The following is an 11,273-nucleotide window of genomic DNA, read 5'->3' as shown; positions in this document are numbered from 1 at the left end:
ACTCAAATTTGAGGCGGCGACGCGATGCAGCCTCGCACAGGCAACAAAAGTGAGTCTAGAACTGCTGCATGAACAGGAAATAAGTGTTGTGTAACCTTGGTTACCATTATGTCGTTACTCTAGAACTTGCACCCGGTGAGCCGGTGAGGCGTGGTAAAAGGGTTTTCTTGAGCATGTTCACACGATTTCTCACGCTCGATCGACTACTTTGGCTAGCTACATTAACTTCTTCACCATGGACGACAAGTCCTCCGACAGCGACGGGCGAGAGAAGGACAGACGATAAGAAAGTGATCAGGCGAGCGAAGGACCGGACATACGACGATATAAGAGAGTGATCAGAGAAGAAATGTCAAAGGATTCCCTCCGACAAACCTCCTTTCATGCAGCAGAGCAACTGTCCAGCCACTAGGCTGAGCTCGACCGATGCATGCAGCGCCCGTGAATGAAGCAGATTATAGCAGGGCACATGCGTACGTGGAAGGCCAGATTTGCTTTCATGCCGATACCATATATGGCTTGCACACTTGGCCACCAGGGTAAAATTAACCGCTATCGTCTCCATCGGCAGCGACCTTAATGAGCCAGAGAGTAGAGCTAGCTAGCTAGTACCCATGCAGGGACAATGATGGTCGAGGAGGGGGTGGCGGCGTAGCCACAGAGCAGCAGCTGGGTGGTGGATCGGATTACATGGATAAGAATTAAGAAGGCAGTGTCTATTTCACGGTTGATTACAGTTGACAATCATAACCATCTAATAAAAATATTTGATCCATCAAACCTACACAAATTTTACACGAATCTCATTGATTGAATCAAAATGTTGTTACGCTCCACCTATAAATAGCAAAACCTTAAGAAAAGTATCGATCGGCTTCGACATGAACAGGAAAGCTAGCTAGCCTGCCAACCGGAGCTAGCTGCTGTCCCTGGGCCCCTTCCATTCCATCACGGCGTTCCGGAAAATATCCAGGGTTGGCAAAAGAGAAACTTGGTGTTGGGGCTCAGCTGGATTGATCGATGCGTCTCGCCCACATCTCTTCTTGATTAGCCTACTTGGTCTGATTAGCCAACGTTGATCTTGCCACTTTTGTTGCCTGTTGTGGCCATCACACATGAAGCGAGAATACCCTCTTTCGGAAGGAACGATCATTTCGGTACTACTAGTCAACCAGCTAGTTGTAGCTAGTGGCCTGGTGATGTTCTATCCTGCGTCTTTTTTTTTTCCTATTTGTACTTACAAGTGCTTTGCTTGTGGTGTGGTTTCCAAGGATTCGATTCGTTTAAGGTTCCGATATTTTATTACACCAAAGCTAGAAGCTTCGCGCGGTTTGTTGAGGCCTGCATGCTTTGGTACACCCACATTTCTCAAACTCAAAAGGTATTATACACTTTTCACATTGGTAAAAGATCGAGTTAAAAAAAATCAGATTATTCTCATCTCCCACCAGCGTCGCCGGCTCCATTCTCAGTTGCCGCTCCGTCCTCGCCAGCGCCGCAGCCGCCTCCCTCTTCAGCTGCCACCGCCGCGAGTAATTCATACGGGCCCGGCGGTGTAGTGGAAGGACAGCCCTCTCCCCTCTCGCTCTCGCCGTCTTTGCAGCAGCTAGAGATCAATGGCGAAACAACAGGCCGTGGAGCTTCGAGTCAGGGACGGCGTGCTCTACTTCAACCGTCGGCAACAACAGCAGCTCCCGATGGCATTGCATGGCGTCCAGGTCGGCTCGCTGGCCGGGCATGCAGCAGCTCCACGTCGGACACGGCTCCAAGTCCCGCATGCAAGCGTGTCATGCATGGCGTGCTGCGAAACTCCAAGTACACCCGCGCAGCGCAGGATCGAACTCCCCGGCGAATTCTGCAGTATAGCGGCCGCGGCAGCCAGACCATCAAGGGCCGGGCAGTCACTATAGCCAAAGACTGCAGATTTCGCAACCCCAGAGTTCGGCGTACTCTCCGCTTTCCCAGCACGCCCCGGTATCATCTGGCGTCGTCTGCGGCGGCTCCATGAGCAGCCCTTCCGCGAGGTCCGCGTAGTACATGCCCACGTCCATTTCGCCGGACATGTCGAGCTCGAACATGCCGCCGCTTCCCATTGCGACCGGCACCTCAAATATCCCATTGTTGGCAGAAGGTTCTGCCGTCGCCCACGAGGTACTCTCATTGACGACGGGGACGGTGGCGGCTTCTTCCCGGCATTGGAAGTCCGCGACGGCCGCGAGGGCAGCGCGCCGGACGCCGGGGAGATCCTCGGGGACCTCGAACGGCACGTCGAGGAGCCACGAGGAGTCCGGGAAATTGAGAGGGCATGCGGAGGGGCCGCGCAGCGTGAGCATGGCGGCGTCGTGGGCGCGCCCCGCGGACTCGGCCGTGCGGTGCGTCCCGAGCCAGAGCCGCTTGCCGTGCTTGCCCGGGACGCGCACCTCGCACACCCACCGGCACCGGCCGCCTAGGGCGCCACGGCGACGCACGCCGCGGTACACCGGGTGCCGTGTCTCCTTGAACTTGGAACGCCCCGCGAGGCGCTTCGGCTTCGGCGACCATGCCACCCCGTGGCACTCATGGTCGTGCGAGGACGACGAGGAAGGGAAGCTGATCCATTGACCGGAGCCGTCCATGGCCATTAGTTTACTGGGTTGCTGCCGGTGGCTTGTTTGGTGTTGGATTGGATTTAGCCGGCTATGCTGGAGGCCGGTGTGTGTGTGTACATGTGAGCTTGACATGAAGTGTTCAGTAATTCTATGGTGTGTGGAGCGTGCGCTTCTTATATTTCTGCGTGACGCGGTAAAGACAGATCGAGGTGGGGGATGTGCATAGGGCATAGGCCAGCCAGGGAAAGCGGGTAGCTTCCGGCTTCAGTGTGGCGATTGGGCTCCACGCGCCCAGCCCATGGAGGCCCAAGAAGACGGTAGGGATATTCCTTTTTTTTTCGCGTTTGTTTTCTTCTCCCCGGCGGAGGCAAAAGAAAACTCCAACAGACAGAAGCAGAGAACAAATTTGTCAATGTCATGCAGGTGTTGAGTGTACACGACCAAGCTCTTAAGTTTTTTTTTTATCAAAGGGGCTGTCCCCCGGCTTCATTAAAGGAAACCATAGTGTCTTTAAGTTAAAGCATACAACAAAAGACCTGAGCAACAACACTTTAACCCTACAGGCTATTAGCAAGATGTGCCCAGAAAACAAATCTACCTAACATCTGGGAGATAACAGCATCACTGAAAAACAACAAAAGACCCCTGTAGCAAATCCGGCACCCTTCCAGCAACTCCACGGCAGAGTTATATAATTCTCTGTATCTCCCACCGCCAATCTCCGAGTAACTGGTGCTCATCCTTGCGATATCCGGAAGATCACAGTTGGGACTCGCCACAGCCAGCACAAGCACCTGAGTAGAGCCTCCCGAGAATTTGCTTTCTGTACACGAGACCAGAGGTCAATCGTGGAATAGATCATAAAAACTACCGCAGATGGATCATGAAGGCATCAGATTTTGAAAACAGGCGTTATTCCTCGTTTTCCAAAACCACCCAGATGACCGCAGCAAATCCAACCAACACTGAATCCCTCTCCTTCCTACCAAACTGCAGTAGCCAACAGTCTAATACACCAGGCACATCAGTTGGCAGAACAGAGAGATCATAGCTAAACTGAACAATTCTCCGAACATACTTTGCCAAAGAGCAAGAAAAAAAGGAGATGATCCACTGTTACTTTTCTAGAGCAGAATAAACAACACTCATCCCCTTCATTCCACTCTCCTCTGGTAAGAATTATCCCCCTACTAACTAGCCACAAACAAACCTTCATTTTCAAAGGAGCTTTGACTTTCCAAATAAATTTATAAGGGAAAATATGTGACCTCTTGAGCAATCTATAAAAAGAACCTACTGGGGATCTACCTTTGGTCTCCAACTTCCAACATAATCTATCTTCTCAGTCATTTACTTAACCATACCACAAAACTGTTTTAAATTGTTCCACTGCACTAAAGTCTCTACTCCCAGAGTTCTTCTAAATCTAATTGAACCCCAGCCCTCCGAGAAAACTTTATGCAGTGTAATATCAGCATTGAAGGTCAAATGAAACAACCGAGGGATAGAGCAACAACACTACATCTACAGAGTTCTAAGAAAAAATAAATCGACACTAAGAGTGAGAAGATACAGACGAGGAATTGATCAGTTGGGGGGCTGACCCTTAACCGACATCTTCCCCAAATCTGGTCATCTTCCCATCCCCCCTCAAACAACCACAACAGCTAAGGCTAAACATGCATGAATTGCTCAAAAGACAAAGCATCAATTGATAATTCTAGCACTGTCAAACTCAGATTCCAACAGGAAAATGGTATCGCCTATTGCAGAATGACACACAGCCTTAAGAGAAATTAAGTGACAAACAAGCTCAAACACTAGCACAGACGTAAACAAACTGAGAGCAGAAGCCCCCTCGGGGGCTCAAGACGAACAGCCATCGCCGGAAGGGGGCATGGTGCCGCTGCTGGCTCATCCTCGTGCATCCACGACCGGCCCACTGCCAGCCATCATTGTTACGAAATCCGGCGGATGCACGATCAAGGATGACACCGAGGCACGATATTTGTTAACGAGGTTCGGCCAAAGCCTACATCCCCGGGGCATGACTACAGGCGCTCCTCCCCCCATAATACCGCAACACCGGCCACCCTGGGCGCCGGCACAAGCCGCCGGCTCCCCCTGCGAGCCTATTGCTACTATGTTGTCATGGTTACATCGTGTGGTTGTCCCCTGATTATATAGGACCCGGGTACCTGGAGTCTGACAAGGACTCCACCATATACCATAATTACAACACCAAGTCCACGTAACCTACCTAGTACAATTATTATTCGACACAAACTCAACAATCATCATCGCCCACGCGTCGCGACCGGCACCCGACGAAGGCCAACCGTCGAACAGTTGACGTGCGTGGTGGTGCTGGTGAGACGGGGTCGAATGCGGCAACCGGAGACAGGGGCCCGCCGCTGCGGAGGACGTCGGAGATGAACGCCCTGATGGGCCGCCGCCAAAGTCGGGGCTGGACTGCATCCACCGGAGTTCCTAGGTGGAGGGGTGGAAGGAACCAGATGGGGAGGCCATCGGGCTAGTAAAGAACTAGAGAGGAAAGGAAGGAGATGGAGGTGGGAGGAGAGTTGGCCGCCGGGGCGGAGAGGCTACCGACGAGAGAGGGTGGCTGCCGGCACCGGAGAGGCGGCGGCGGCGGCGCACCCTAGCCTATCGCGAGAGCGGCCCCGTGCCTCCCCTTGTCGGAAGCATGTGCTCTTCACCAAGCTCTTAAGTGTATCCTTGGATGATGTTGTTGTATTCTCTGATCAAAAGAGGTCAACTATAAAGTTTATTCTTGTGCACATAAATATGTTTTTTAGCGCTGGAACATAGAGGCCTGATTTCGGTGGTACTTTGCACCATGAAACATATATCACTCGTTGCATTATACTTCTATTGTGCATCCAACGAAGAACAACCTTTATTTGTGCCCGTTTGTTAGATGACGGCACTCTAGCCTGGCCAGCTTGAACGTGTTGAAGGCGTGACGGCATGTCGTATCTCGTATGACATGGACAAATTTTTTGTCGTCGTTAACTCTAGAGTCTTTGTGCAAGCGGTATGCCACGAGTTTCATGTGACAGTTGTCATCCTAACTCTAAAAGGTATCTCTTGGCACGAAACTGGCCAGGGCTGCGCGGAACTCAACCATGGAGAAATTGGTCGATTCTGACACCCAAAAATGGACTGTCGGAATATATTTTTGCCTTTTTTTGGCCTGTCTTTATTTTCACTTTTGCTGTTATTAACTTTTTTCTTTCAACTTTTGCTTTTATCAGCTTTTAATTTTCAGATTTTGCTTTAATCAACTTTTGCTTTTAATTTTGCTATTGCAGTTTTTTTTGTGTGTGTGTGTGGAAAAACTCACATCCTGACGATGACTCCCGCGGTACAATCGATATTCGCATGGGTAGGATGACGTACGTGAAAGCTGTTGCCGATATGGCACCGTACATACCACTAATCCTATATATACGCAAACACCGGCGATGTGTGATGGTCGCCACGAGGGGAATGGCCGGCGCTTCACGTGCACCGGTGCACGTAACTCGTGATCGAGCTAAGCTAACTCTTGGGAGTAGGTCTCAGTGTCTCACCATCAGTCCACCATCTCTGGGAACTGACCGGCCGGCCGGCCATCAGTTAATATGCAGCTCAACGGAAGAAGACTGCCGCGCCGTTGGTCATACACGCAGGAAATGTCTGATGAGTGATGAACTGACAGGGAACTGATGATGCGTCACCATCTTGCACATCGGCTACATACCACATGCCAGCAGCTTGAACAGCGCAGCCCGTCCGTCTAGGGACATGTTTTATAGATCGAGAGGTGGCCGACCAACTCGATCGTCATTCGCATGATTGCACGCGAACGTCGGTCCTTAACAATATCTTCATTCCGGGGTCCTCATGCATGCATGCATAGAAATGCTCAATGATATTGAAGAACAATCAATTAACTTGCCGTTACACTTGGACAAACCAAGCACCTGTAAAATGTTGTGCGCGACAAAGCATGCAGCAGTCGAGACGAGTGGTAGGCCTCCTTGCTTCCCTTTTTGTCTCGTCAACTGCACACGCCCTGCTACTTTTGCCTTCAAAAAAAAGAAGAAGCATTCGACCCTATATATGTGTAACTGCTTAGCACCTGGTTAATTTTGACTGACATTGCTTCCGACCTAAACAAACTACTAGCTGGGAGACACTCCAATATATATGAATCAAGTTGGACAGAGAATCAATACATGCATATCATGCTTAGGTATTGTTAGGACTACGTACAAGGTGGGTTAAGACAAACACAAGGCATGTTCGAGTTCATCAAGTGGTATTAATTCTACGCTGCCCTCTTATAAAAAGGCCAGATAGTATAAGTGGTCTGCAAGAGGGTGGCAACGAGCAGGACAATGGCGGCGACAAGGGAGATGAACACCCAGGGGTTCCTCAGGTACCTCTGTATAAAATTTGCCCGCCACCGATTCCGCCTCATCCTGCACCGGGCTTTGACCTGCCGCTGCACGTCGTGGAGCCTGCTGGACGGGCTCATCACGCCTCCTTTGTTCAGCGTGTTGCTGAGCAACTTGGCCACCTCCTCGTCGCTGCCCAGGCCACACTCGATTATGTTCTTGGACCTGAGCAGCGCCACGTCCCTGGCGGAGCTGATGATGTTGTCCATGAAGATCACGTACGCCGTCACGTCGTTGCCGGCGCCCGGGTGGAGCCGCTCGAACGCCATGAGGTTGAGGAACTTCTTCTCCGTCGTGTCGTCGACTCGGATCGCCGGCATGCTCAGCACGCCGCGCTCGAAGTTGATGCCGAGGAGGCTGTCCGTGTCGCTCACCTTGAATCTTATCCCGGCCTCGTGGATCTCCACCGCCGGGGGCATCACGTACGCCGTCGACCCCGTGCGCTCCGGGTGGTCGCCGTGGGTGAGGCTTTTGTGCAGGATGTCCAGAGGGTGGAGCCCAAGGTAGTTGATGGCAACCAAGTGTCGCCGCCATGGGCATAGAGAATTAAGGACCAGCCCAGTGACCCATGAAGCGTTCTGTAGACATGAATTTAGCAAAATTTTCGCACATAAGTTTGCCTTCTAAAAGGAAACGCGTTGATGTCGGCATGTATGCAGCTTTCACTGTGACATGCATGTGCATGCATGCGTTCTAAGCCAGAGAATTAAATCAGCTAAACCGCTAAATCCAACTAACAATGTGGCTAGATTTAATTAGTTAAGTCATAATCTCAAGTTTAAATCTTATGATTAACAAATTTATGGGAGGCAGGACAGCCAACTAGCCAAGGGAACAGAACCAAAAGAAAATCACGGTACCTGATATCTGTCAGGATCTAGGACGATGAGGAGCCTCTGGAGGAGAAGGAGCGGCAGCTGGTTCTCCACAACAACCATGTCGGACTGGATGTAGTTCCACAGGTAGAGATAACCATACTTACTAAACACAGGATCATTAGGCGCGTAGTCCTCCTCAACCTTCCCACGCAGCGAGTCCATCCTCATGGCCTCAAGCAAAAAACACCCATCGGTCACCATGAGCTCCACGAAGCGCTCCCTGGTCTCCCCGGCGCCGCGCCACTCGCCGCCGAGGTCCTTGTAGGCCTCCTGCAGCTGCGGGGCGGCCTCGGCCACGGCCACCACGAAGTCCCGCAGCGGCTTCCCCGAGCGCTTCACGAGGTGCACCACGGCCCGGCGCTTGTGCTCCTCCATGGGGAGAAGCTCCGGGTGGCCGTGGTGGAAGGGGCCCAGGGAGACGAGCTCTGGCCTGTAGGCCTTGCTGTTGTGGAGGTTCTTGATCCGCTCCGGGACGCGGTAGATAGAGTGCCGCTTCCACCGCACCATTTCTACCGCCGGGTCGCCGTTCATGTCGCCCAGCTTCTTCTCCATCTCCAGCACCCACATGCTGCTGTTGCTCCGGGTGCATGTCGGCGACGCCGGCGGCATCCCATTCCCCTCCATCATTGGGTACGAGCTAGCTCCTCTCTGTGGCTCTCTGTGGCTTGTTAAGGTCGCTGGCCTTGGCCACTGGGCGGATGGAGATGCATGTGATGTGCTCACGCTAATGGAGACGTAGTACGGTTATGAATGGTTAGCTTCGTTGAGGCCTCTTCTTTTTTGTGGAGTGGGCTCCGCAATCACAATCTGTCGCCTTGTTGCGTTAACGTGTGTAATCCATATGTGGTATCGAATCGGCAGGAAAGCAAAGCTAGCTGGCTGGATGTGTTACTGCATGGAAAAAAGGTTTGTCGGACAGTCGGAGGGAATCCTTTGACCTTTTGTGTCGACCAATTCTCTGTGAACACCCTTGCGTTGCTCTCAATGATTTGTCTCTGGCCTGATCACTCTCTTTCCCGGTCGTCCTTCTCTCGCCGATCGCTGTCTTTCTTGTGGGGATCCGAGGCGCGGAAGAGGATCCAGTGGACGGCGAGCTGATGGGGTTCGGCAATCGGCATAATATCCTCCGATGCATAGTTGGCTCAACCGCCGTCTGCACCCTTTCTGCATTTCCACTAGCAGAATGACCCTGGGCAGCTCCAATAATGTTGAAAGAAGATCGGCCATAAAGCCCTTAATAAGGTCGACCGTAAACATTGGCCAAAAACTTGAGGTCGGCCTCAGCCTTCCGGTCGCCGGGCTAGATCCGGGTGAGAACGTGTCATCGGACGGCAGCTGGAGTCCGCGGGGGTGAGGCAAGCCCAAAAGAGGATTTCTTGCTACTGCTGGATCGAGAGAGTTCGGCAAGAGATCCCTTGCGCCGGAGCCTTGTGTATGCATGAGAGACGGGGGAGAGATAGGTTGCATGTGTCGATGGAGATATTTTGACCATGGGTTCCGGTGGAGATGAAAGGGGGTGGTTTGGGTTTATCTTTTGTCCTCGTTCCGATTCATAAAAAAATATGGTTCATTTTGCACTAAGTAGTACAAATTTTGTACTAAGTCGCTACCACAAACCGTTGGGGTTTTCTATTCCTGTCGGGCCCGCAGTTGGCCGACAGGAGAATAGAACATATTGCTGTCGGGGTTTTCTATTCCTGTCGGGCCCGCAGTTGGTCGACAGGAGAATAGAACATATTGCTGTCGGGGATTTATATCCTGTCAGGCCTGCAGTTGACCGACAGGAGAACGCGACATATTCCTGTCGGCCTTAGAGTCGGCCTTAGCCACACAGGAAAATGGGTATTCCTGTAGGTGTAGAAACCTGCGCACGGGAATGAACATACATTCCTGTCAGGCAATTGCTCACTGACAGGAAAATAAGCTCATCCTGTTGGGTTTTTCATCCTATTGGCCGACATTTTTTATGGATCGGATGATTTTTTTTGTTGGACCCGGGCTTACGCCCCTCTGGCTATGCCTATTTGGTCATGACTTTGAATATTTAGTAATGCAAGTTAATTAACAAAATTATACACACATCAATGGATTGTCAAACCAACTATGAATTGAGATTGCAACGGATATTAATAAAATCTTACAGCCAATTTAAATTGAACTGATTCACACGTGAACCTGCAACGGAAATAAAATCTTTGCTACACGAGCAACTTCATTACATCTACATCGACACCTCCCTTTCTTATTACAGAAAAATAGATGCGGATGCACGATCAGATCGAATGCGACGAACATGCATGTGAAGCGAGCTAGCAGCCTAGCTAGGGCCGGCCATGCATCGTGTTGATTATTAGCAAGCCAATGAATATATTAATCTAGTCCAGTTGTGCTGTGTTCCGGGAAGGAGGGCAGAAGAAGGAGCACTGGCATCCTTTCGGGACGCAGAGGCCTTCCGCCCGGGTGTACTTCTTCAGGCAGTCCGTGTAGCACTTGACCGCCTTGCAGCTTCCGGAGTAGATCACCCCGGAACAGTCGTACGCTCCTATCAACGAGGAGGAGTAATCGCCGGCGCCACCAAAGGCTGAAGAAATTAAAACGTGAGATTTATATGCAGGAGGAGGTGATGGCAATTTAGTGGAAAAGCGTCCATTTTCGCTTATCGGATAGTTCGGATTATGTATATAGAGAAAAGTATAATTTTCATCCTCAAGTTGTCAAAAAGTACCCAATTTAATGATCACTCAACTTATTTTCGTATACTTTTCGTCCCTTAATTGTCCGAAGCGGATAGCAATAATCCGTCACCTCATGCAAAGCGGTACCATGTGTCATGGTTTTGTTTTTTTCATGTCACATCTGATTACTCCTTTTTTTTTTCCTTTTTAAAGAGCGGCAATCTATGTCCAATATCTCGATCGAAGTATGGAGGTCAGAATAAATAGAATACTGATGAATTGAAAAAAGAGAAAAATCCTGTAGCTGGATAAGGAGCGGATGTAGCCAAGTGGATCAAGGCAGTGGATTGTGAATCCACCATGCGCGGGTTCAATTCCCGTCGTTCGCAGCTGACTCGGGTATCTTAGTTTTTTGGTGGAAACAAATACTATATTCTGAGCTAAAAAGACAAGTGACGCCAACTTGACATGCCGACATAGCAATTGTGGAGCCAAAACCATGACACGTGGGCACCGATACCATTTTGAATTTTCCGAGTGACCATTGGTGTCCATTTTTGATAGACGAGGGACAAACGAAGCCATTTACATACTTTTGAAAAGTTGATGGACGAAAAATTTATTGCTTTCACGTATATATACCTGCGGATGACACCAGAAGGGCCAGGA

At 50.7% G+C, this 11,273-nt stretch overlaps 2 protein-coding genes and 1 non-coding gene across 3 annotated transcripts; 1 reads left to right on the top strand and 2 right to left on the bottom strand.

Moving 5' to 3' along the window:
* Positions 1-1,904: 1,904 nt before the first annotated feature.
* Positions 1,905-2,621, bottom strand: LOC104584315 (dehydration-responsive element-binding protein 1H). The gene has a single exon (XM_010238589.2). The coding sequence runs from the start codon at positions 2,619-2,621 to the stop codon at positions 1,905-1,907; it is 717 nt and encodes a 238-aa protein (XP_010236891.2).
* A 4,093-nt stretch (positions 2,622-6,714) lies between these two features.
* LOC100821111 (UPF0481 protein At3g47200) lies at positions 6,715-8,725 on the bottom strand. Its single transcript, XM_010237744.3, has 2 exons — positions 7,912-8,725; positions 6,715-7,629 (listed from the first exon to the last, which is right to left on the bottom strand). Exons 1-2 carry the CDS (start codon positions 8,554-8,556, stop codon positions 6,922-6,924), a joined length of 1,353 nt encoding a protein of 450 aa, XP_010236046.1. The 5' UTR covers positions 8,557-8,725; the 3' UTR covers positions 6,715-6,921.
* A 2,194-nt stretch (positions 8,726-10,919) lies between these two features.
* TRNAH-GUG lies at positions 10,920-10,993 on the top strand. The gene has a single exon. It is a non-coding gene; the product is annotated as a tRNA-His (tRNA).
* Positions 10,994-11,273: the final 280 nt, after the last annotated feature.

Source organism: Brachypodium distachyon, chromosome 3 (genome assembly GCF_000005505.3).
Source record: "Brachypodium distachyon strain Bd21 chromosome 3, Brachypodium_distachyon_v3.0, whole genome shotgun sequence".
In the NCBI taxonomy this organism is placed as follows: domain Eukaryota; kingdom Viridiplantae; phylum Streptophyta; class Magnoliopsida; order Poales; family Poaceae; genus Brachypodium; species Brachypodium distachyon.
The sequence above is the reverse complement of the archived record's forward strand: the minus strand, read 5'-3'. Positions and strand labels throughout refer to the sequence as shown.